At 39.0% G+C, this 24,161-nt stretch overlaps 4 protein-coding genes and 2 long non-coding RNA genes across 6 annotated transcripts; 2 read left to right on the top strand and 4 right to left on the bottom strand.

Moving 5' to 3' along the window:
* Positions 1–1,225: 1,225 nt before the first annotated feature.
* On the bottom strand, positions 1,226–3,977 carry LOC111228907. The gene is made up of 6 exons (XM_022755019.1): positions 3,952–3,977; positions 3,465–3,683; positions 2,836–2,944; positions 1,956–2,066; positions 1,491–1,569; positions 1,226–1,359 (listed from the first exon to the last, which is right to left on the bottom strand). The coding sequence occupies exons 1-6, from the start codon at positions 3,975–3,977 to the stop codon at positions 1,268–1,270; spliced, it is 636 nt and encodes a 211-aa protein (XP_022610740.1). The 3' UTR covers positions 1,226–1,267.
* Positions 3,978–5,556: 1,579 nt separating this feature from the next.
* LOC111229170 lies at positions 5,557–15,899 on the top strand. Its single transcript, XR_002665400.1, has 3 exons — positions 5,557–5,637; positions 6,819–6,981; positions 15,814–15,899. It is a non-coding gene; the product is annotated as an uncharacterized LOC111229170 (long non-coding RNA).
* On the bottom strand, positions 7,155–8,953 carry LOC111229169. The gene is made up of 4 exons (XR_002665399.1): positions 8,816–8,953; positions 8,589–8,693; positions 8,418–8,494; positions 7,155–8,251 (listed from the first exon to the last, which is right to left on the bottom strand). It is a non-coding gene; the product is annotated as an uncharacterized LOC111229169 (long non-coding RNA).
* ccdc39 (coiled-coil domain containing 39) lies at positions 9,317–17,241 on the bottom strand. The gene is made up of 20 exons (XM_022755375.1): positions 17,143–17,241; positions 16,284–16,403; positions 16,008–16,154; positions 15,750–15,908; positions 15,522–15,614; positions 14,998–15,126; positions 14,639–14,830; positions 14,381–14,484; positions 14,158–14,290; positions 13,663–13,857; positions 13,366–13,530; positions 13,147–13,284; positions 12,135–12,343; positions 11,866–11,989; positions 11,518–11,677; positions 11,322–11,428; positions 10,656–10,796; positions 10,220–10,399; positions 9,990–10,078; positions 9,317–9,773 (listed from the first exon to the last, which is right to left on the bottom strand). Exons 1-20 carry the CDS (start codon positions 17,239–17,241, stop codon positions 9,590–9,592), a joined length of 2,868 nt encoding a protein of 955 aa, XP_022611096.1. The 3' UTR covers positions 9,317–9,589.
* A 1,015-nt stretch (positions 17,242–18,256) lies between these two features.
* Positions 18,257–21,442, bottom strand: LOC111229168 (DCN1-like protein 1). Its single transcript, XM_022755378.1, has 7 exons — positions 21,307–21,442; positions 20,404–20,617; positions 20,109–20,277; positions 19,469–19,599; positions 19,300–19,382; positions 19,120–19,216; positions 18,257–18,968 (listed from the first exon to the last, which is right to left on the bottom strand). Exons 1-7 carry the CDS (start codon positions 21,382–21,384, stop codon positions 18,892–18,894), a joined length of 849 nt encoding a protein of 282 aa, XP_022611099.1. The 5' UTR covers positions 21,385–21,442; the 3' UTR covers positions 18,257–18,891.
* Positions 21,443–21,640: 198 nt separating this feature from the next.
* On the top strand, positions 21,641–22,929 carry setd9 (SET domain containing 9). Its single transcript, XM_022755377.1, has one exon. The coding sequence runs from the start codon at positions 21,666–21,668 to the stop codon at positions 22,524–22,526; it is 861 nt and encodes a 286-aa protein (XP_022611098.1). The 5' UTR covers positions 21,641–21,665; the 3' UTR covers positions 22,527–22,929.
* The last annotated feature ends 1,232 nt before the right edge of the window (positions 22,930–24,161 follow it).

The following is a 24,161-nucleotide window of genomic DNA, read 5'->3' as shown; positions in this document are numbered from 1 at the left end:
ACATATTGTCTTTCATCAATTAACCTCATAATCAGCTTCAGAGATTTAACAGGATCATCTGACTGAAGTGTGGTTTGTCTGCTGGCAGCTCCGAGTCATGCTACCTTTGCACCAAGTTGTCACGTCAGCAAAACACTTTCTGCAAACTGGTGGGAAACTCATTCACCACCTCGCTGCTGCAGCAGCTTCTCCACAAGGGGGAGCTGTTTGGTCATTGTCCAGTTCAACACGTGTCAAACAGCGACACCTACAGAAAAGTAACATTTGTGCAGAACGAACCTGCTGCTGCTGCTGCTGTTACATTTCTTACCTGCAGATGGCGCAGGTTGGACTGAAACAAAGGCTTGTGTGTCTCTGTTTTAACTGTCTAATAATAATAATAAATCAATGTGTATTGTAAAATGTATGTCCCCCTAATGCCAGCTCTTATTGAAAGGAAACCATTCAAACTCGACAGCACTTGAATGATGAACACAACCTCTCCATCACGTCAGTGTATAAGATGCAGCTCTGTTTCAAAGCACTTGACCTCTCTGTGCATTCATAACAGATTGTATCATTATTATTACTTTATTTTTCACATGTTAAACTGCTGTCAAATACACACCAAAGATTATATTTACACATGTAGATTTTCTTTTGAAATGAAGTATCTGTTATGGACTAACTTTGTATAATGATTAAACTGCAAAGATTTTTCACATCATATTTGTGTATTTTCTCAGCTAATGTGTGTCACACTCCGTCACCTGCGTTCCAAAGTACCAGTTTCTTACTGGGACTGTGCAAATTCCCTAAAATAAAACTAATTATTATGTATTCTTAGTCAACTGGACTCATGACAAATTGTAGATAAATAGAATAATGAAATATTATTGTCAGTACAGCATCACATACTCGTGGGCTGATGGAGCCTCAGTACAGGGGAGTCTCTTATCATTCTGTTCTTCTTTGTTTCTACCTTGTTTTTAGTCTTCATCTTAAGGAGTGACAAAAAGCAGTTAATTCATTTATTGTAAAAACAAAATCAGCCATTAAACATTTAAATATTATTCAGGTTAAATTTCTGTGCATCAGTGGTTTACAAAATTCCTCCATTGTTTTCATTTAATTTATGTAAAACAAACCTTTTGTTCCCGGTAACTGGTCTGCAACTTGTCATTTCATGATACTATTAAAAAGTATTAATCATTCAAAATAAAACTAAATTATGCACACAGGAACTACAGAGAATAAATGCACTGTTTACTCAGGATCTACTCTCCTCCTAAGACATGGTGCAGTTTGCAGCATCAAACCCAGGACAAATCCACTTATTGCTGAACTGTTTGTATCCCTCAGCATCGATCAGGTCACTTCCTGAACGGAGAAAAACACACACACATTGTTAACCCTGGCTGTTACCTTTTGTTGTAATGTAGATTAAAATTACTGACATGAATGACTGAGTAAATCACAGATATCGTGAGCCAAACAGAGAGAACTTTTACCATCCATCAGGTTCTGGAGGCTGCAGTAGTTTGTGCTGTTGTCAGCCGGATCTTTGGAAAACTCAGACACCGCGTCACCCTGCACATGAGAGAGATCAGAAGACCAAAAGGGAAACGGTATTTGAAAGAGGAATATCAGAGATCAAAGCTGATAAACTAAGCATCCCCTAAGCATCACACACATTATCTATCTGCTTGTTTCAACATCTGATTGAAGCTGTGTGATATTTTCTAGGAGTTAAATAATCAAACCTAGAATTTAACATTTTTATGATCGCTCCATGAAATCAAATATAAAATAAAACACTGATGAAATTTGGTATTCACTTGAATTAAATAGCGTCCTTTGGTCCTGAACAAAGTTTATTGTGGGCACAGGTTTGCAGAGTGGTTTAAAATAGAGGAAACACTTCAGGTTCTGTTGGAGCTGCATCATGATCCGATTCAGAAAAGAATCGTACTCACAGTCACTTTGCAGATGGTGGACTGCTCTAGAAGAAACTGAAGGTTGTTCACTTTCCTTGTCGTGGGAGACGTGTGCGTGGCTTTGATCAGGTAAGGAGCTGTCGACACAAGCTGCAGCACATTTCAAATTCAGTCAAGTCTCACAGGAGCACTGCATACTGCACATGTCAGGCTCACTTTATTAATCATGGAAATGAGGACATTGTGCATATGCATCGGGTACAACTGTTTGTAGTAATTTCCCAGAGGACTCGTGTGAGTAGTAGCAGCCGTTGGGAGTTGCAGTTTAGCATTAAGCCAAAGTTATTCAAGTTTTTTTTCAAAATCACAGTCAAGTCATGTCAAATCATGACAGACGAGACCGTGTGTCAGGGCTGGACCACAAGCCACTCAGTAATTTAAATAACATGGAAAAGTAATTAATAGCATTTACAATAACAACCATGCAGTGTTTTTCTGCGTATTACATACATATGAACACTGAGGTGCATGACCTAGGAAAAACTCAGCATATGAATCATAATCAACACTTAAACCCCCATTTACCATTAAAAATCACTACATAAACATTTAATTAATGCTTTGTTACACACTATAATGTGGTTGTAAACCGATTTTAAGGGTTTAATAATGTACAATGTTTGTCAGCAATTGTAACTTCTCCTATGAAGACATACTTTATATTATTACTACTATAACGTTCATACACCAGCCTCCACTCATTATCTATATTCATAACATTTCTAACATGTTTACATCCATTGGCTCATTTCCCACTTTCTGAATCTGCTGTGAAAATGTGGATTCTTTTTTACAGAAATGAATTGTTTGTTATTTATTCAAATTCAACAATATGTTAGTTGAGTGAGATGTTTCTGACCTCGTACGAGCACCGCTCCCCTGCATACAGACAGCTTTGCCTGATCTGCCAGGCCTTGATCTGGCCCACCAGCCTCCCCTGGACATCGCTGCACGAGATCCCAAACAACCTGCAGAGCCGAGCAGAGCAGTGAGTGTTAGATTTGTTAATGTATTGTTCAGTCGAAGGCTCATATTGTATTCATGAGAAATATCTGATTAATAAAAGATGAACTTCATGCATCAGAAAATTGACAACTGCTTCAGATTCTGTTAATCATCAAAGCTTTCTATTTTTTCTGCACTGCATGACTAATGTGAGTCTTGTGAGCCCGTATCTGAGATAATAAGCATGAGAAATTACACCACACAGGAATCTGAAATCATAAAGTACCTTGTCCACTATGTATTTGACCATTTTGCACTGTGACAGCAGTGGAATCCAAACAGTATCTTAAAGCATTATCTATGCCTCGCAGGTCACATAATGCTGCCTCTGCACTGTGAACATTAACAGCAGGAACACACGCTGCAGCATTGATATTAATAATCAGATAAAACTCAGTCATTAGAAAAATAGGCAAATCACTGAAAGCTTCCATACCAGTGCTGACTCTGCACAAACACTGAAAGAAAAAACAACTACATTACCATTTGATTTTGCACTGTGCGGTGCGGTCTGCCAGCGAGATGGTGAGTGTGGCCCCCAGAATGAGAGCTGAGGCTACCAACAGGAATCTCAGGGTCATAGTGAAGTCAGGAAGATCAGGCCCGTATCCAGTCTGTGGCCAAGTGTGCGGACGTCTTCTGAATGTCGGCTCAAATCGGCTCCGAGGGCTTAAAAGGGGAGTGCGTGGGTCATGTGGAAAACTGGAAAAGAGGGCAGTACAACATTGATTAACACAGACTACAGCATGGGAGAGAAAGATACTGTAGGAAACTGGCCAAAGATCTCAATATAGAAAACACGTACACATACAGAAAAGTATTTTTTATTAGAATTAGACCAGTGATTGTGTCTGCTTTGGCCTATTATCTATGGATTGTGTGTTACTGTTGAACACTGTCCAAAGCATATCAGAAGTGTTTAGATTAATTTTAATACCTCCTGCCTTCTGCTCCCAGATATACCACATACCAAATACCATACTGGTATCTGGACATGATGGTTCTACCTCCGTTTGTGCTGCTCACTGCATTAAAAAACTACATTAAAAAAATCAACAGCAGCATGTCTTTCTAGCAGTAGTGTCTGTATTACTCTGGACAATCCTCACGCTCCAATCCATAGGGAACCAAAAACTGTTTCCAATGAAGGACAATGGGAAGTTAATGTTTGGTTTCTCTGTATCTGTCAGCTTGATGCATAGTAATGTCAAACATGTAAACTGACGACCCTGATAACCTGTTTGTCACTCTGAACGATGTGATCAGACATTTCTGCCAAAGTTCAAACATTATGTTTGTTATTTTTCTGCACCAGATGTTTTGAGGATGAAACACTATATCATAAATCATGGATTGTGAATTTAAAGGAGAATCTAGCCCTTTTTAAAGAAGTCACATCTCTTATTCCTGTGCCCCAGAACAGATTGGTGAATATTTGTGAACATGCAGCACTCTCCTCTAAAGTCAGAAAACTTTTAAAGCGGCAACGTCATCCCAGATTGCTCTAAACACAATGAATGGGACTCTGATGCTGTGAAGCCATGAAATGTTTGTGTAATTTCTTACATTAAAATTAATGTTTTATATCTTAAACCTTATGTCCACTTTAAAATCTGGATGAGACCTGTTAGGAGGTGCACTACACGGCTCCTGTAGATTATGGGGTTAGTGAGGTAATGCCTTTCTCACAGTGGCTTAAAGTAATTTCAGCTCTATAACTTCAGTAGCCTGACCGATGAAAACAAGCCTTTGGCTTTTTTAGAATATGACATTTGCTAGTCTATATTTCCAGAGTATGTTTTTCTACTGTACGCCTATTAGTTCATCATTTGCACTCATTAGCTCTTAATGTGGGGGTTCAATTAAAAAGGTGTATTCAACATTTTAATTAGTCATTTATGGCATTTATTCGATATTTTAATGAAATACACATGTTGACAGAACAAAGTCAGTGCCCTTGTGTTGTCTGTGGAATTGGGGATTGTCTGATTTCTAGCTTTAGGACAGATAATATAGACTTTACTGTCCTCGGGCACAAGAATAACATAAGTGACATTTAGCCTTTTATCTTGTCAAATTGCTTTCAAATGAATGGACTGTATGCTTATGAAAGTTGTGATAATTACTTATCAGGAACTTGAACTTCATGCACAGCTGCTGTTGACTTCTACCTTCACTTCCCGCTGCAGTTCATGGCTTTTAGCTGCAGCTTATGAATTTTGACCGTCCCTTTATGGATGTTGTGTCACTTGCAGCTGGACTTCATGTTAGCTGGTTTACTCTTTCCTTTCCTGTGTGTCTCGTCTCAGACTAGGCCGAGTCATGTGAATAACAGCATAAGAAAAGTAAACTGAGGAACTAAACTAACACCTGTAACAGACGGTTGAGCAGGAAGTGGAGGGGAAACCCCGAGGCGAGGGGAGCTCTGCACTCAGTGCCCTCACGGGTGCAGTGATTGGACCGTGTGGCGCCATTTCAGATTTAAATACAGACGAGAAAAACATGATGGCGTCAGTGAACCACACCTGGCTCTGATTACAGTCCGCGGTTAGTAAGTAAAATACTAGGATCTGCTCCTTAATATCAGGCCTGTCTCCAGGAACCATCGTCCTCTTACATCCTGTTTTAGAAGAAAATCAATCACTTGGTACCGGAAGTAAGTCCGACGGAGTTTTAGAGTTTACTCTATGGCTCACTTGTGTGGTAAAAACACAGGTTAAAGCAATGAATTGAAAATAGTTTAACTGAAACATTGAGTGTTTGGGAAGAGCGTTACTCAACACAAATTTGATACGCCCGATAAATTGAACTGAATGTGATATTTTTGTTGAACGATGCCAGACTCTCCTGTGTTTGCTGCGTGTTAGGCTTTTTGAAGTGTGTCCCCCGTGACTTACCGTAGGGCTGCTGTAAAGTGGTGGTTGTTGTTGAAAATTGTTTTGGGGTCTCGTGGAGTACACATGGATCCATGGGAGCACACATGGATGTATTTATTACAATATATCCATGGGAGTACAGAACTAAAGAGAGAGAGAGAGAGAGAGAGAGAGAGTGTGTGTGTGTGTGTGTGTGTGTGTGTGTGTGTGTGTACACGTATGTATTACATATGCTACATATTGTATGTAGATAAAGAGTTAACAGACATGACAGTGACGGTGTATCCCTGACCTTGGAAACAGAAAATATGTGAATATACGGACGGTGACAAAGTAAAATCTGAAGAATGACAGTGTCTCCATTCACAGGTGATCACACCTGGTGACCTGAATGGTTTGATGAGGATGAAAATGATGTGAATCATTTTGCTGTGGCCTTCAGTAACCAGATCTGAACCCAGTTTAACAACCACTGAAGCTCAACACATTCCTAACCTTACTTTCTTTTATTTGTCAACTGTCTGGTATATTATACATCACTGAGATGTTTTACTAGTCTACATTTATTAGGCTGCCACATTATTTACCTGTAAACTATTCATGTTCCAACCATATATCTAACTGACCCCCTCACAAACATCAACGTATATTTGCACCTAGTACAAGTAGGACAATGAAATTAGGCAAATTAGACAATTTATGTGATTCTCTTTGGGTCATTTCTCACACGTGTTAAGACGAAATACGTATTATATAAGCTTTAAGATTTAGAACCAAGTTTTTGGGGGTTTTAGATTATTATTTCCTAAAGATGCTTCAAGGTTGAGAAAAATGAGTAAAATCTTACTGTTGTGATAGAAGTTCAGTTTTTGCTGCTGCAGCCACAGCAAGCAACATTCACTCATTCAAGCTATAAGTCATTTTAACGATATATCCCTTGTGTAAATGTATTGATTTGCAGGTTCTGGTTTGCCGGTTGTTGGCTGGAGGTTGTGGGCTGCCAAATTCAAGCACTGGAACAAAATATCTGAGCAGTAAAATAGAAGCAGAAATGGAAAGAAAAACTTCAGCTGGGACAGAAGATTCGGGCCGTGTGAAAGGGGAAAGATTGTACCTAGAAAGAAGTAAGTGCCTTCACTGACACCACACTGGCTATTTGTTCTCACGCTGACTACAATCAGTTTATGTTGTTGTTTTAATACTGTCACATTGATTCAGTTAAACTCAAACAGCATTTATCATGGAGCATGACAGGCTGAGACTGTTCCAAGAAAGATATTTCGTTTTATTTCTTTGAAGATGTGCACTGTTTAAAGAACTGAGTAAAAGAAAAAATTCCAAACAAAATACTTCATTGTGCTTTAGTAGTAGATGGTGAAAAAGTGTCATGTGAGCAGGATGAAGATGAGAATTGTGTGAGAGGAGGGTTGGGGCCGTGGATTATAATACATCCATGGTTGGGGCCCATCTCAAAGCCTTAAACATCAGTGTATGTTGTCCTCTAGTGGCTTAAAGTTGAACTGCACCAAGAACATGCCAATGAACAACAAAACATTCCCTTGTTATTTTTTCATAATTCTTTATTTTTTATTATTGTAATCATTATAATTACCCTGTTGTTGATTTGTTATTGTTTTAACTTAAAAATGTATAAAGACATTTTCTGCTTTTTGAAATTGGCGTCATCCTGTCATGATTTTTAACAGACAATTTTTACTCAGAAAATTTACTTAAAGCAGCACTTACAAACATCGGTCTGTCTGTCTTTTCTTATCACACAGACTGAGGTTTAGGTGCACTTTTATTCATGTATTTTTCTTATTGTCAAACTTGTCATCTGTAATATTATCTTCCTTTGAATCCTTGAGTGTCTGTCTAAATGCTCACTTTGCTTTTAACTGTGGTTTCACTTGTGTCAGTTTCCTGATTCTGAATCTAAAGGACTGCTTGAATTCAAATGAGAAATTGGCTTTTCAGAACCACCCACTACACAACACAGCATGTCTGTCATTTTTCTGCTTTAACTGTTTGGGTATACTAGGCTGGCAGTCACACACTCGAACGGGTTGTGTTGTCTCCCGCCAGCCTGGAGTAGTTAAAATCTCTCTCCCATTTAACAAGCCAATGAACAACTTAATGTTACATTTTTAAGGGGTATTTCCAAAAGTAAAATTAAACGCATGTATAAAAAAACACCACTGATGATCCTCCTTATCCACATAGAGGATTTTCAAAAGCCTAATTTTTTTTTTTTTTTTTTTTTTTTCAAGTCCAGTGAAACAAGTGGACAAACGCAGAAAACTGTGACGTGAGAAGGTTTCAGACTTTAGTGACGTTCTTTATATTCAGAGTGAATTTCAGATTTGGTCCGGACCTCTGGATAATGTTGTGGAGCTGAAACACAAATCATTTTAAACTCATTATATTCAGGTCCCCGGTTCAGCAGTTAATAATTACACTGTGATGTTAAACCATGCATGCACAATGAATACTGAATTGGTTTTAAGAATTTTTATCAAAGAAATAATGGACAGAATTGGAGATTAAACTAGCGAGTTACCTCTTTTAAGATCAGAGTAACTGTCCTTCCATTTAGCTCAAACCTGGACTGAACAGCTGTCTGAAGGATTGCCACAGCTGTGGGACAAATAAAAAGATGCTTAAATACAAAATCATCAATCATGTCAGACTTCTAGGTGAATCATATTCCACAAGTTTAAAATGCACCTACTGTTGTTTATTGAATTAGACGTGGGAAGGACTGTTGTCTGGATTGATTGTAGAAAGGGAGTAGTCGTCACGGTTGAAATCCCCAGAGTAGAGGAGGGAAAGGGTGCTGGATAAACATTAAAATAAAGTAGACCACATTTGAAATCTAGGCAGTTTAACTTACGAAAAAGCTCAATACATTTACTCACAGTATACATATTAAAAAGAATCAGCAGTCGGAGCACTCACTTGACTGTGCAGCACACGAGGCCAAACCAGAAAACAGGATCAGCAGCAGCATGTTGAAGCTTTCTTTTTTCGTGTTTTTGAAGAGTGTGAAATCTGTCATGGGAACGTGTTCCTTCTGCTCCCACAGAGCCCCTGGCTACTTTTGTTCTGTACGAGGAAATGACACCTTTTATTCAAAGGGTGTGGCCTATAAAAAAAAAAACAATAGATAACTCCTCAAAGAAATGTATGGGCTGGAGCAACTCAAGCAGAAAAACAAGGTTAAAAAAAGATCCTGTCAGAATAAGACTCATTCTACCCTTCTAAGGTTGTGATTTGTTTTATTATTTAGCAGTGAAATACAAAGTTCACCAGCCACCAAGTAACCAAATATGTTTTTGAAATATAGAAAAAGAACTGAAAAGGATTTTGCTGCTGCAGTTCCAAAAACGCAATTTTTGCTATTAAACAGTTTTAGTTTAACTTAAAATAACCATAAATGAGTTGAGGCAGAGTTGTAGCTACTTTTTATTGAGATTTCTTTGAGTGAGAGAGGAACACGGATCATGTTTCTAGTTCAATCTGTTCAGTCTATTTACACACTGTGGACACACCCAGGTGATAATGGAGTCAGGATGTGTGACATTTACATTAATAAATATAACTACAGAGTGAAATTAAGAATAATAAGATTTTTAACACATGAAAATACAGCATAACATCACACAACTATCCTCAACCTCTCTTCACAACTTAAATAACATTTCAGAATAATGCGACAGTTATTCTGTGCAACTATGGGTTTTTCAACTTTCTGCTGCTGCTGTTGCTGCTGCTGCTGCTGCTGCTTGCAGAACTGGAACGTCTGGAGGTGGTGAGAGGATCCACAGTCAGATCCAAGCCCAGTTCCACAGTCTTCAGTACGGGGGAATGAAGTGCAGAGGCCCTGGGGCTGCTGCTGGCTGAGGAGGCAGGAGACCTGTAACACAGAGTGAATATCTTATTCAGAAAACTTTTTCACAATCAATGTGGAGTGTCTTTCTCAGCCCCTATTAACAAGAGACTTTAGTACACAATCATTTTCCTCAAGTCGTTGTTCAGTCCAATAATTCAGCTGGTCAATTGACAACAAAGCCCTCATCATTTCTCTGCAACAAGATTCCCTGGAGAAGAGGTTTTATCGAGGAAGTCTGACCTGAGAGAGGCAGAGCTGCGAGAAGAGTTTGTCTTGGAGCTGCTGTGGCTGGTCGGAGTGGAAGAAGGAGACGGAAGAGACAGATTGGCCTGAGAGAAACAGCAGAAAACAAGTTAAAGCCACTTTAAGCACTGAAATCCCTTTATTGACAGTAAAGCACAGCTGATCATGACTTAATGCGGAATATAAATGCTCAATATAAAAACAATGCCGTGCCAACTATTTGATACCTGGAGGAAGTATTTCTCCAGCACTGATCTGAGATCAGGCTCGTCCTCCATGGCCTCATTCAGCATCTTATCGATACTCCTGTTGAATTCTTTCAACTCCCTCAGCTTAATGTCCTTTTCTTCAAAAGTCTCAGTCTTTGTGTTTTTGGCTGAGCGGATCTCTTTGGTCAGCTTAGAGCTCTGCAAACAGTAGGACAAAACAAAGTGAAAATATGATTACAGCAAACACTATACTGTATATAGTACAGGACTCCTGCACTATATATAGACTCACACACTCCTCCTTTACTGTTCACTGCCAGTGCATGATGTGTGCAGCTTACACTGGGTTGTGTCCAACAAGATGAAACAAATCAGCCTGATTTCCAAGCAATTTAACTGTTGCAATAATGAAATTATGAATTGCTAGCCAAACTGGTGCAGGTGGACATCAAACCTGTTTTTTTGCCCTGTCAATCTTCTCCTGCTGGGAAGAGATTTCTTTGTTCAGTTTACTCATGAGTGATTGTTTGTGCTCCATCTTATCTTCCTCCACCTGCTCTTCCTGCAGCAGACTCTCCAAGGTATTGTTCATGTCCTGGAAATGGAGAGCGACACACAAAAACACTCACGTAAGCACACAAAAGCAAAGCGCACAGAGATTTGTGCACGGCCAATTTCACTGGATGACTCAGACAGATAGTGGTGCTGGGTTTTTTTTTTTTTTACCTAATACTCTAACAGGAACACGACTCAATAACACAAGTTACAAATGGAAAAATTGATTTATGAATAGTTGGTGCAACCCAATCTAGAGCAAAGAGTATGATTTGTCATGGAGATTAACATGACGATGATTGTTTACTTTATACAATTAACTATTATGAACAAAAAACATAATAATTGAGAAGAAGGCAACACATTTAATGTAAAAATACTTTGACAATGGAGTTTAAGGTGTTTAAAATGTGTAGAAGATATATTCTGAATGCAACACAAAGACATATTTTCTGTGAGAAGTGTAACGGGAAATGAACTGTGATAAGTTGAGGTATTCAGTAGTCAGGAGGCTAATTGCTTTTTCTACGTAGTCTGTTCAACACTGTCTAGAAACATGAATAACCTGTAAGTCCTGTTGGAGCTCCTGTATCTGTCTTTTCTTGTACTTTAGTGTCTCTTCAGCCGCCCTGAGCCGCTCTTCTAACTTCAGTTTTTCCTGGTATTCTGGGCCTAAGACAAAAAAAGACATAAATCACATAACTTCCTGCTGTTGATCCCTCCTAAGAGTGTGGTTGCTGAGTTGCTGGTTTTATACGTACCCGATTCATTTACTTTGTTGAGGGATTTGCGAAAAGCTGAGTTGCTGTTGTTGAACAACTGGTTGGTGTTTTCCAGAGCTTTATTTTCCAGCTCCGTCTGGCATATTTTAGCATCAAGATCGTCTCCCTTCCGCTTGAGCTCCTCTTTCTCTTGTGCAGCCTGGTGAAAAGCACACAACAGCATTCAAAGTGCTGTTACAACGCCGGTCAGCTTCAGCACACTACGTGCGTGTGTGTGTGTGTGTGTGTGTGTGTGTGTGTGTGTGTGTGTAGGTTGTGTTGTGTGTGTGTGTGTGTGTGTGTGTGTGTGTGTGTGTGTGTGTGTGTGTGTGTGTGTGTGGATCTCACCTTTGTGATATAGTAAGCCTGTGACTTCTCCTCTTCCCCCTCCGGAGCTGCCATTGAAAGTGTCACTACTTCAAAACGTTTCTTCATCATGTTGATCTTGGCCAGTTTCTCATTCAGTTCAGTACTGAAACAGAATCAGTCGCTAAATTAAGTGACACTGTTCTGTCAAAACCAGATGACGTAAAACACCGCTGAAAGCAAAGTTGAATATATATATATATATATATATATATATATATGGGATTTCAGGTAACAGTTGGGGTTTTTACTTGAGTCTCTGTCTCTCCTGCTCGCTGATCTTGAGCTGCTGGCTGAGCATTTCTCTGTAGACCTTGATCTCATCCTCCCGGTCTTTTATGGCTTTCTGCAGCTCCAGCTTCCTCTTCTCCAAAGACAGCACAGTGTCCGTCTTGTTGTATACCAGATCTCTACAACGCTTGAGCTCTATCTTCATGATATTATGCTCAACCATGTTGTCCTGATGAGGAACACACGAGGTCAACATCATAGTGCATGGGATTGATTTTCATACAGATAGTGCTTTCTTTTAGCTACATTACATAATATTTGCTATGTTTTTTGTGTAAATTCATTTAACATTGTCTTTAATACAGAACAATACTGACAGACACTTCCTATGTTAAGTCTTAAGTTAAGATAGGAAGACAACATCCACTTCCATGTGTTTATTAAAGAGGTTTTTAGCCTTGTTATCAGCATGACTCCAGGGTTGGTAATGTCGGTCTGTTGGTTGCTCTATCATTTTGTTCCAGATTGAGATTTGTCAAGAACTATTGGATGGATTGCCATGACATTTTGTACTGACATTCATAGTCCCTACAGGAAGAATCTAGCTGATGTGGTGATCCTCTGATTTATCCTAATGCCACCATCAGGTCAACTCTGTAATTAGTCCAGTGCTTTGGTTTATGACCAAAACCTGCAAAACAAATTATGTTCCCATCAGTCTCCTCTGCACTATGTGTTTTGTGTTAATTAGCAGATGTTATCATGCTAACATACTAAGCTATGATGGTGAACATGGGGAACATTATCCTGCATCATTATGTTCATTGTCAGCATCTTAGCGTGCTGATGTAAGCATTTATTTCAAAGCATTATTTCAGCCAAATGGGGAATGACCTTCCAAAGTGATATATGACCTGAAATCAGACTTGGTGAAAAGAAGCACTTACATCTGATCTCCTGAACACAGTTCGAACACAGGAAGTCAGCGATTCGAGTGATTTCATGATACCTGCTATGACATCAGTGAGTTACCTGTTTCCTGAGTCTGAGTCTCTTCAGCTCCTTTTCATTGGTACTACGGAGAAGAAAGAGCTCCTCCACCCTCTCGGTCAGATCTCTCTTTTGAGCTTCTGACTTTTCCATTTCTTTCCTCAAAAAGCGAATGTCATCCTGTCAGAGAGACAGAGACACATGTGAGGAGTAATATTACTCATTTTGTAGAATGATGAGATAACGAGCAGTAAGACTGACCTCAGACTCCTTGAGCGTGTTGGTTAGCATGTTCGCTGTCTTCTTCTTCTCTTCTAGGGCTTTGGTCAACTCTGTGATCTTCATGTCTAGGACTTGTCTTTCATCACCGTGAATGTCACCCTCTAGCCGTGCCAGTTTTCTACCCAGGCAGATGATCTTGGAGTCCTATGGTGCAGGAAAGTGAGAGGGAAATTTGACTACTGCAGAGGTAGCACTAGACTGGATAAAGCTGGGTTGTGTGATTGTAGATAGTCGTTTGTGTGTGTGTGTGTGTGTGTGTGTTTTTGGTAAGCTTGCCTGCCCATTAATGGTCATTTGCTGTCTTATTAAGTCCTCCCCCAGTTTTCTGAGCTGGTTGTCCAGGTTGGTAATCATGGATTTGCTCCTCGAAACGTGGGACACAGAATCCTTCACCTTTGTCTTCGCGGCCTTCAAATGCTCCTTGCGACGAAACAGCTCCACTCTGGAGTCACGCAGCTGGATATCCAGCTCCTTCAACAAATCACAGGCCAACGCAGGGTTACAAAGTAGTATTTCAACACAAAGCTATCTCATTTTAAGCACAATATAAAACGGGCTTGTCATATGTTACAGTGGGGGGTCTTCAACCAAAAAATTTCCCTGCATTTATATGATTTTATAAAATATATATATATTTTATCAACACCGACATACAGTAGTTGATATTTGGATTGTGTCGAAAAGCTATAAGAAAAAGCAAATAGTTATGTTATTAATTAATTATGTAATAGTTATTATTAGTTCATGGCTCAGGATAGTGAGACTGCTCACCTTGATGGCCTGTTCCTCATCCTTAAGAAACTGGTCCATCTGGGCAGCTCTCTCCTCCTCACTAAGGGCAGTCTGAGTTACAACTTTAAGCTTCTCCTCCAGCGCAGCATTGTACGCCTTGGCCTCTTTGAGTCTACAGCGAACACATATACAGACAGAGGATGTGTATAAAGCACGAGAGTGAAAATTTATTGATAGAGACACGTTGTAAGACTTCACTCACTTGTTTTTGTTATCCTCTACGTCTTTCTTCATTCTGGACATGTTGGACGTCACAGACTCCACATCGGACGTCGCTCTGTCCAGTGTGCCCTTGCAACTAGCCAGCTGCAAGACACATGAGAATCAATTTACTCACTCTTACAATATGATAGATTAGGATTGATAAAATACTTATGAGATGTAACATGTGAATGTAATGTAACTGTAACATTCTTTGAGTGCACATTCGGCTATGGGCAAAGTCCTTTGACGAGCAGACCTCATCCTGAAGCCTGATGCAGTTATTTTCCTGCTCCTTCAAATCCTGTCGCAGTTTTACAGCTTGTCGGTTGGCTACGCTTATCTTCCTCTCAGTTTCCCTGTTGTTATTCCTCTGGGTATCCAGCAAGTGCTTCCTCTCCATAATGGTGGCATTCTTTTCCCTGATGTTCTGGTTGGCCTGTGCAAGTTGCTGGATGGATGAAGGAACAAGATAGGAATACAAAAACAGAGCGTTACTAAAGTGCACTGTTCAGTTTGCTTTCACATTCTGGCAGCTTTTGTTGTTCAGAAGTTAATATGCGCTGGTTTGAGTCAGCATGTCTTTGATCAGCAGAAAAGCAAGGTCACAGACTTTACCAGTGCACACTGCTGCATCTCAGTGTCACGTTGCTTCATCTGTTTGATGGTGTTTTCCCACTGGTGGATGAGCTGCTGTGTCTCCAGGTGGGCCTGCTGCAAATTCTCTGTAGTCTTATCCAAAGCAATCTGTTAAAAAAAGCAGTGAATTTTTTTTTCAAACACAGTGTGTAATACTTATAGCCCCACAGGGCTAGTAGTCAAGGACAATATCGTATAGATCTGAATTTATACTTATGTAATTCAGTACAATAAGGTAGTTCATGTATAGGAACACAATGGGTTACATTGTCACATTTGTTAGCAGACATCCTGAGGGATGTGTATTTCAATTTCAATTTCAAACTTCAGTTCCTCTCATCCGTCTCTCAAGTAATTTCTTTCCTTCTCTCAAATACCATATGATCGTGATGCATTTGATTTCTTGCAATGAATGCAAGCTGGACGTCAGCTGGCTCTGAAAAAAAAAAGGAAATGTCATAGCCACATAAAGAGTGACAATGTGCAGTTTTTTCTTGCCGTACCTGTGCAGATATAGTCTCAGTCAACTCCTTGTCAAGTGCTTTGCGCTTTTCATTGGCTTCCAGTGTCTTCTTCTCTAAAGCCAGAGTGAGTGACTGTATGAGGAGAGATTACAAAGCTATTAGCTCAGGAAGAGTCAGAGTTGTAAAGGGCAGTTTAGTTTTATTGTAACTGCTGCTGCAAACAGAATGTAGAGCTTATAGATACTTTTTTTCATGTTTTCTCTTTACCTTGATCCTCTGCTCATCTTGCTGGGCATACTTAATGATCGCCATTGTGTCCTCGTCTTTGCAGGCTGACTCCTCCAAAAAGACATCCATGGTCTGCTGGTCCCAGTTCATCTGGTTCCTAAACTCCTCTAGCTTCTGTTTGGTCTTGAAGATGTGGTTCTGAGGATATGGACAAAGGTTAGCACATTTAAAGTAGTAATTTGGCCCCAACAGATACTGTATAATTGTTTCTGTAGTCATGCTGTGAATGGTATAGACCTCTAGCATGTTTCTCCTCTCTGCTAAAGATCGGAGCTCATTCTCCATCTTAGTAGTCTCCTGTGCCAGGCGACCTGTCTCCCTCTCTGTAACAGCTGTGAGGTGTTTCTCCAACTCATGTTCTCTTTCCTTGGCTTTGAACAGAGCCTAAGTGCAGGAAAATCAAAATGAGAAATTTGCAACATATCCTGACACTCTGACTATAACCTAATTAGCAGAAAAGATGCACATCTGTCTGACACATGATAAATAAACAACATATTCTGATAAACTTACCTCAGTATTTCCCAGCTCTTGTTGGCCATTTTTGACAAATTCAGTCATTAACTGCTTTTGATCCTTGTTTCTCTCAAGTTTGTTTTCCAGTTGCACCAGCTCATACTCTTTTTTATGAATCTGTAGTTGAGGAAGTCATCAGATTACAGTCATAGCATACATGACATACCATCTGCAGTATGATTGTTCTTGTGAGCTGGCTAAAAATGGTGTCAGTCACTATATGCAGTAACAAACATTTGTCTCGAACTGGTACATGTATAGATTAGATACCGTTTTAAAAAATTAAAAGTTAAAAGCCATCACAAAACATGTCATTGGTGCAGTACAGAACAATTGAGAAAATAGCAAAAAGTAAATATGTATACATTCAGCACATAAAAATGTAATGCAGGAACCAAAGAGCAAATTTTTCGACAAATTTTAAAAGCTTATATCTGTCAGGAAGGAAATTTCTCCGTCTGGTCATATTGCAGCAGGTGTAGTTCTACTTATTATGTTGTAACTTTTGTTGTGTGTAGGAATCCCATTTGGGATGGGCCAGATGTTTAGCATAAAATAAAATTATCATGTGGCTAAACTAGTACATATTCATTTTGTTACAGTAAATTAACCAGTTGACTAAAATCACTGAAACCTGTATTTTATTTATAACCTCATAGTCATTTTTGACGATTCATAAATTCCTAAAGTTATTTTGGGATAGCTTAGGGTCTGGATCTCAAATGCCAAACATCCAGCTAAACTAGCTTGGCCACGTTGATTAACTCGCAGCACTATCGATTACTCGGCAACCATTACTAAGATAAACTATTCATTAGTTTTGTCACAAATGGTAGCCGTAATTTTCCATACTCACCTCCTCTATCAAAGCCTTGTTTTCAACATTAGGTTCAGGAATGGCGAAGCGCTCATCCCAGCCAATCTCAGATAAAATTGTATCAGGAAGACTCGACATTTTCCTGCAGAGTTTGACGAAGCCTCTACAAAGTAACAAAAGAATAATCCAGAGTGATAACTGCTGTCGCTTTCTTTTTCTACAGTTTGCTGTGAAACTGCTGAAGCCGCTGTTTGTCTGTTGTCAGTCGCCCTTAGCAACCACACGTGCCCTTCAATGTTGTTGCCACGAGGAGGCAGCGCGAGACCACAAAGAACACTGCAGCACGGTGCGTAACCAGTCCTGCACGTTGGGCTGCAGGAGTCTTTTCTGCACCTCACGGAAGTTAATAAACCGCCAAAAATATTCAACATGGAAGTTACAAATTCTACACAACATACTCGAGGTAACTTAAAATGTAGTAAACAAAGATGCAGTTTAAAGAGTGTATGTTGAAATGAACATAAAAGTGACTACCATACCTCAACTTATATACATGGTATCTCCCTGAAGGCTATACTAATCATTTATGTTTTCTTTTGTGATATAACATTCATGAGAAAGAACTTATTTGACATACCCACATTTCTTCTTGTCTAATACTCCCTTTAGAAGTGAAACATAGAGCTCTGGATTTTGGAAAGACTTGTCCGTGGCATCATCTAATTTCCAGTCATTTAAGTTTATGGGACTTTAAAAAAAAAAAAAAAAAACAGGTCTTGATAATTTCACTGTCAGCCTTTCAGATTGATCACTTGGACTTAGTTTATCCTTTCAAGGATGTAACATTTGTGTAGTCTCTTATTAAGTGGGCCACTTTTTCAATTTTCTTTTAAGACCTGTGTCAACATTCATCTTAAAAACTCAATTACACAATCTTCTCCACATTGAAAGAAAAATGTAATAGTTGAGGGCAAATTACCTGCTTATCATAAACCATGACCTCTACAAAAGCATCAACAAAAGAGTATTTGTATTGCAGTCAGAGGAACAAACAACTTCTATTTTGGATAGCATTTGACCTAATTTAACACAAAACATTATTCAGTTTCATGAAAGAACCTACACGGTTCCTAAAATATAACAACCTCCAGTATTCATTATCCAATGGCTACTGAGACTAATTTCTCAATGCTTAACCTTTATCTATTCATTTTTAATACAGAAATACAAAGAGGCTTGCCAACTTTAAAGATACCAAATTGAAACATTTATTTTATCTTTATACATTTGTGTTTAAACAAACAGCATTATGCTTAAAAAATTACAATCAATGTTTTATACTGACTTGTCACACAAATGTATTGTAAAACAAAAGCAAAATCAGGAATGCACACAAGTGTTAAAATTCAATATTTAAAGATTGACATCTCCTCTTGAATCCTCCAATTTACATTACAATTCAAAGTTGTGTCTATCTACCTGCTTTTGAGCCAAACCTCGTGGGCAAAGATGGTGGCTCCTCTGTAGTTGGCTTGAGCACACACAAAAAAGCCCAATACTTTAGATAAAAGTTCCAAACCACAACAAGCTGACCAACAAAGAGAGATGCCTTTTTATATATGTACATACACACACACATATATAAAGTCTCTGCTGTGTAAAATATTTCAGTCCTGAGGGTTGAAAAGGCAACATAGTTCTCAGCTCAGTGTGGTCCCCTTGTCCTCCTTTCACTGCACTCTATTTTGTAGAAAACTCACATGGATGCTCCTTCAGTGAGAGCAGCCCTTAAACCGCCGTGCTTTTGGTCCCGATGTGTGGCCTTGCAAACTCCACAAAGTCATCAATAAGGACAGGCCATGCTCCTATTGAACATAAAAACAAAACTAGTTGAATAAATTGACTCCAATGATTTCAATATTGTATAAACCATTCTTGAAGGATGTGAGGGGAACAACTGCGGGTCAAAGATGTAAAGAAGTTTCCAATACAGCTGTCTGTAAGCACTGTACAAACCTTCCTCATCATAATTCGACATGTCATCTGTGATCATTGTGCTGAAGTCTAGTAAGAGGTTCCAAGTGTCCTTAGGAATTGATCTTTTGTGGTGCTCCTGCAATAGGAGTAGGGCAGAGTTGAAGCAACCGAACAATATTTGCATTTTTAGAGTAGTCTTGAGTGTGATTATCAACTTACAACTAAAAATTTGTTCCACAAGTCCAAGAACTTGAATCTTCCAGCCAGTACTAAATTCCAATATGCAATTGCCATTTCTAAATCTGTGAGAAAACCACAAAGAGGTTAATATACATTAAAAAAAAACACAAAACACAAAAGAAGGTATGATGAACATAATGAGACTTACCCAAACCTTTCTGGCCGGGATTCTTTGCAAAATTAAATGTAAACTGGTAAAAGTCCTTAAATTTCCCTTGGTCCTTTAACTCTTGCTCCATCTTTGGCAGCTGAGCTTTTAACTTCTCTATACTGTCACACCTGAGGAAACATAAAGCAAACTTAGTTTTTACTGGACAAAGAGAAAACTTAATTTGTTCCTAGAATATTTCAGCATTCAAATAAGCTGTATGCACTACAGTGTTAAGATGTTTGAATGGCTCTACAGTATATACATGTAAATGAAAAACCGTTTAAGTGACTGTTTACAGAGACTGCATGGTTACCACATTAACACAATTTAGTCAACATTCTCGGAAACAACCTGAGTATTTACATTAATACATGTGGCATCTTCTGATTTTAGTAACACAATTGAAGGGCATTTTAGATAAATGTACCGCAGTCCTTTCATGACTCTCAGACACACTTTCTATTGAAATTCTACTTAACATCAAGTCAGCATTTAAATTATTGTTGCCTGTTTTCCTGTGATCTGTGAGTTTATAATGCTTAAGTTCACTTCACAGAAACCAGAGGAGCAGTTTCATGAGAGAACAAAGTTTGTTCTGTTCTCTCGTGTTTGTACAGTCTGAAAAATACATTCTCACCCTTGTTCAGCCATGCCATCCATGAACTCCTGTTTTGAGAACTCGCACTGTGTTGCTGCTCTGAACTTCCAGGCTATGAGGAGGACACTTATACTGGCTGGATCCAAACCCAGGTCATCACAGAACTGCTGGATCCCGTCAATGCCGATCTTGTTGTCATCATGAGGATCTAGAAGTAAGAGTGGGAAGAGCGATTATTAATTTGCAGCCCTATGGAAAATTTGTAACAACCTAAAAATTGCCTTGAGCCTTGTGGTGGTGCTTTATTTTTGTACATGAAAAAGGCTTCCCATACCTCTGTATCTGTTGTACAGCTGCTCGAGCTTCTTCTTGTCTAAGACTCCCTTTAGATGTGAAACATAGAGCTCTGGATTTTGGAAAAACTTGTCCGTGGCAACATCTAGTTTCCAGTCATTCTGTGACAGACAGGTCAGTGCAGTCTTCTCATTGGATTGTGTGAAAATCATGAACTGGCGAACTTTATCCTTCTGTGAGGACTTCAGCTTGTTCTGCACAAAAACAAGCACACATCACATGAAACGCAACAACACTGTTGTTGCAATAATACACGATTAGATTACTATGAAAAACAACAATAACACAACGAAACGCATTTTTTCTTTAACAATATAACTACATTTATCAGTTGTCTAACACGATTATATCAACAACAGCCTGCATATGACTGCAGGACTCTTACCATCCAAAATGTCCCATAATAACCACAAAGGACAGGCTAGTTGTTAGCTACATAAGGACTGAACCATGGTGAAACACACCTAAATAGCAGTAAGAGAACTAGCAATAACAAGCGACCTGACAGCAGTGACCGACTTTCAGTGTGTAAGCAGGCTGGTATCTTTACAATTGTGATAACACTGAATTAGCCATCTAGTCTTAAATCCTGTCGACAACAATTCATAACTTACATTGCTACAGAGTATGTAATTTTGTTTGTCAGCTGTTTTAAATGATAGCAAGCTTAGCTAGCTAACTAGGCGAGCTGGCTAGTCTCACCGTGAGCTAGTTGGCTAATGCTAACGAAGAGAGCTACATTTGTTTTCTTTTTATGGAGGTAATATAGCGTCATTGCCGCACTTTTTAAAATTATACTAACAACATCAAAGTGATAGTTTGTGTATGTGAGAGCTGTTTACATTTGCATCAAGACACCAGGATAAAAAGAGTCATTTCTTACCATGTTTGTCTTCGCCCGACTCCCTCTCCTCCCATCCAGCTGGCTAATGCGTGTAAAGTTTTCACGAGGCACGTACATTTTTTTCCGGTTGAAGGATACCTCTTCAAATTAAAAGCACATAATTAATCGCTTCTCGGTGATATGATTTCCTAAAAGGTTAAATATCCCCCTTTCTACAAATTGCATAGCATATTATTCCCATTTATCGTAACACATTATCAAAGTGCAAAACTTTCGAACGAATTTGGAAATATTAACAAGTGTCGCTTTTTATTTTGAAGCAACTTGTCGGAAGTGACTGCAGAAAACCTGTATATTAGCTGATTCCTCCGTGTCCAGTCTGTCAGACGTCGCTTTGAATGTTCCGAACTGCCCTAAAAAGATTTCAGAAGAAATGGAAATCATACAGACACAGATTTGTGCCTTGGGTTGTACTGAACCTGTCTAAAAACGAGAAAACGCTGCGACAGGTGACGGAGCGCTCGAAAGACAAACTAGTCCCAGATGCAGAGGTTTCACGGAGCCTGCTGAAGCTTTTCAGAGTACTGCTGAGGAGTCATGGGGCTAATCACTGGGATCTCCGTGCGGCTCAAACTCACTTTCACAGACAGGTAACAAGTGAAGAAGAGCAGTATGAAGGAAATCCAGCGTTTGGGTATGATGCCATGTTACAGACTCTCGGATTCTGCATTGACCGGCAGCCTAGCACTTTGCCCTTTGCAGGAAGTGGAGTGTTTGTCACCAAGGGATTTGTACCCAAAGGAGCTACAGTTGCCATGTACCCTGGCACAGTCTATCAAGCCTATGAGCCTATTCTTCTCCAGTCCATTAGAAACCCTTTTGTATTCAGGTGTATTGATGGTGTCTTGATCGATGGAAATGACAAAGGCATCTCCAAAATGGTGTTCAAGTCCTGCAGTGGCAGGGACAGAATAGGACCCTTCATGATGAGTGACACCAGCTGGCTGACAGCCACTCCACAAAACCCACTTGCTGTGGGCCAGTATGTGAACAACTGCTCTAACGAGTATCCAGCTAATGTGTGCTACCAGGAATATGACGTGCCAGACAAGTTTCCTATCGAGCTCCACCAGTATCTCCCTAATGTCAACTACAGCCAGGACACACAGAGGCCTCTCCGGTGTGTTGTCCTTGTTTCACTCAGAGAAATTAAAGCAGGGGAGGAACTCTTCTCCAACTACTACACCATTGTGCATTAGAATTGAAATATACTCCATTGTTCTGCTTTGGTGTCAGAACATAAGAGAATGAACATTTTTGAAATTCAAACAACATTGTTATCATTGTTTGTATTTAATGGCAAAACCACTCATTTTTAAAAACGTTTTCTTTGTACATTCAGCAATGCTTATTAACAAGTAAGAGCAAAATATGTCTTGTATGGTTTGTTGTAATAGGCAAGGAACAAAACTGGTGTTATTTGTTTTGAAGCATAATGCAAGAATATACAGAAATATCGAAGATTAGTTGAGCCAGGCCACATAAGATATATAGTATAGTATATGCCAGACCTGAGCACATGACAGAAGAGGTATTCAGATCTTTTATTACAGTAAAAGTAGCAATACTGCATTCAAAATGTTATATGAGTAAAATACAAATGTGTTATCATCAAAATATACTTAAATGTTCAGAATTAAAAAAACTATACAGTATGCAAAATAACCTGTTTATAGTATGTTATTTATTAACTAAAAACTGTGTACAGCATGCCGTGATAGAGGTGGAGTTAGTAATGTTGGGTATAGTTTGAACAGTGCATAAATGTGTTCACATGTTTTGGATGAAAACCATAACCTTTTAAGCAACTGGTAACTAGCTGGCAAATAAGTGGTGTTGAGTAAAAAGTACAATATTTCCTTCTGAAATGTAATGGAATGAAAAGTAGCATATAATTGACCTATTCAAGGAAAGTACAAGTACCTCAAAATTGTAAAGTTCAGTAACAGAGACATGGATGGCTAGAACTTGAAGAAAAGAAGATGGTACACAAAGAATCTGGTCATGTTAATTGGTCACAGTGAGATTAATTCAACTTTTAACATAAAAGAGAGACGCCAAATTAAATACATCATCAACAGATAAAATACATGATGTTTGCTGTTGTAATACAGTGTAATACAGATCAGTGTTTAAAATTAGAGGCTGAAAGAAGACTGGAGAGAAAGGTCAAATTAATTACTTTAATTTGGACATACTCAAGTGGAGACCATTTTTCAGTATGCTGCCATAAAACTTTTCACAGCAACTGAAAAAGCAATCCTTAGTAAAAACAGGTTTGTCTGTGCAATCAGGTTTCTTGAGGATGTCCAATGTACATAGTCTCTTTTTGCTTTACCTGGTCCAATACACACTCCATTTACATATGAGAGGGGTTGTATACTTGTTGGTTACTATTATGTTTCAAAACCTGTCTCCAGTTTTCTCTCAAAGAGAGAATATATTATGCAGTCCAAAGTTGTGATTAGCAGCTCACTGACTGCTATACTACAAAGTTACCTAAGTCAACTTATTAAAGCAGGAAAAAAGATTAAAAAAAATAATAATAATAAAATAAAAAGTCAGACACAACATTCACTGCTGCAAATCTTCTAAACTTCCTCCCAAGCAAAGTGGTTTCATGATGATGGAGACTTAAATCTGTTCTTTCAGCTTGTCAATTTTGTTCTAAATGTATTGCATTTAATTTTATTTAATGAACTCCACATGTGTCGGCCTCATACGAACCCTCTCTCCAAAAATGTTGCACAACCTTGTCAGGCCGAGTTTTGACCTGTCAGGGACACCGTAGAAGCCCGAGCACCACTCATTACTGCAATATCCTTCCGCTGAGA

Source organism: Seriola dumerili, unplaced genomic scaffold, assembly GCF_002260705.1.
Source record: "Seriola dumerili isolate Sdu_G_001 unplaced genomic scaffold, Sdu_1.0 BDQW01000226.1, whole genome shotgun sequence".
In the NCBI taxonomy this organism is placed as follows: domain Eukaryota; kingdom Metazoa; phylum Chordata; class Actinopteri; order Carangiformes; family Carangidae; genus Seriola; species Seriola dumerili.
The sequence above is the reverse complement of the archived record's forward strand: the minus strand, read 5'-3'. Positions and strand labels throughout refer to the sequence as shown.

Excerpts from the sequence above, each read along its gene's own strand:
- LOC111228907 (XM_022755019.1), bottom strand. The coding sequence starts at position 3,977 with ATGTCCAGATACCAGTATGGTATTTG. Across the intron at positions 3,684-3,951 it reads AGATACCAGTATGGTATTTG|TTTTCCACATGACCCACGCA; the intron begins GTATGTGGTATA and ends CCTCTTTTCCAG. Across the intron at positions 2,945-3,464 it reads GCACAGTGCAAAATCAAATG|GTTGTTTGGGATCTCGTGCA; the intron begins GTAATGTAGTTG and ends TCGGCTCTGCAG.
- ccdc39 (XM_022755375.1), bottom strand. The coding sequence starts at position 17,241 with ATGTCGAGTCTTCCTGATACAATTTTATCTGAGATTGGCTGGGATGAG. Across the intron at positions 15,615-15,749 it reads AAGATGAGCAGAGGATCAAG|TCACTCACTCTGGCTTTAGA; the intron begins GTAAAGAGAAAA and ends CTCCTCATACAG. Across the intron at positions 14,291-14,380 it reads GTAGAGGATAACAAAAACAA|ACTCAAAGAGGCCAAGGCGT; the intron begins GTGAGTGAAGTC and ends TGTTCGCTGTAG.
- LOC111229168 (XM_022755378.1), bottom strand. The coding sequence starts at position 21,384 with ATGTACGTGCCTCGTGAAAACTTTACACGCATTAGCCAGCTGGATGGG. Across the intron at positions 20,278-20,403 it reads GCTGTACAACAGATACAGAG|ATCCTCATGATGACAACAAG; the intron begins GTATGGGAAGCC and ends TCTTACTTCTAG. Across the intron at positions 19,600-20,108 it reads GATGGCATGGCTGAACAAGG|GTGTGACAGTATAGAGAAGT; the intron begins GTGAGAATGTAT and ends ATGTTTCCTCAG.
- setd9 (XM_022755377.1), top strand. The coding sequence starts at position 21,666 with ATGTTCCGAACTGCCCTAAAAAGATTTCAGAAGAAATGGAAATCATAC.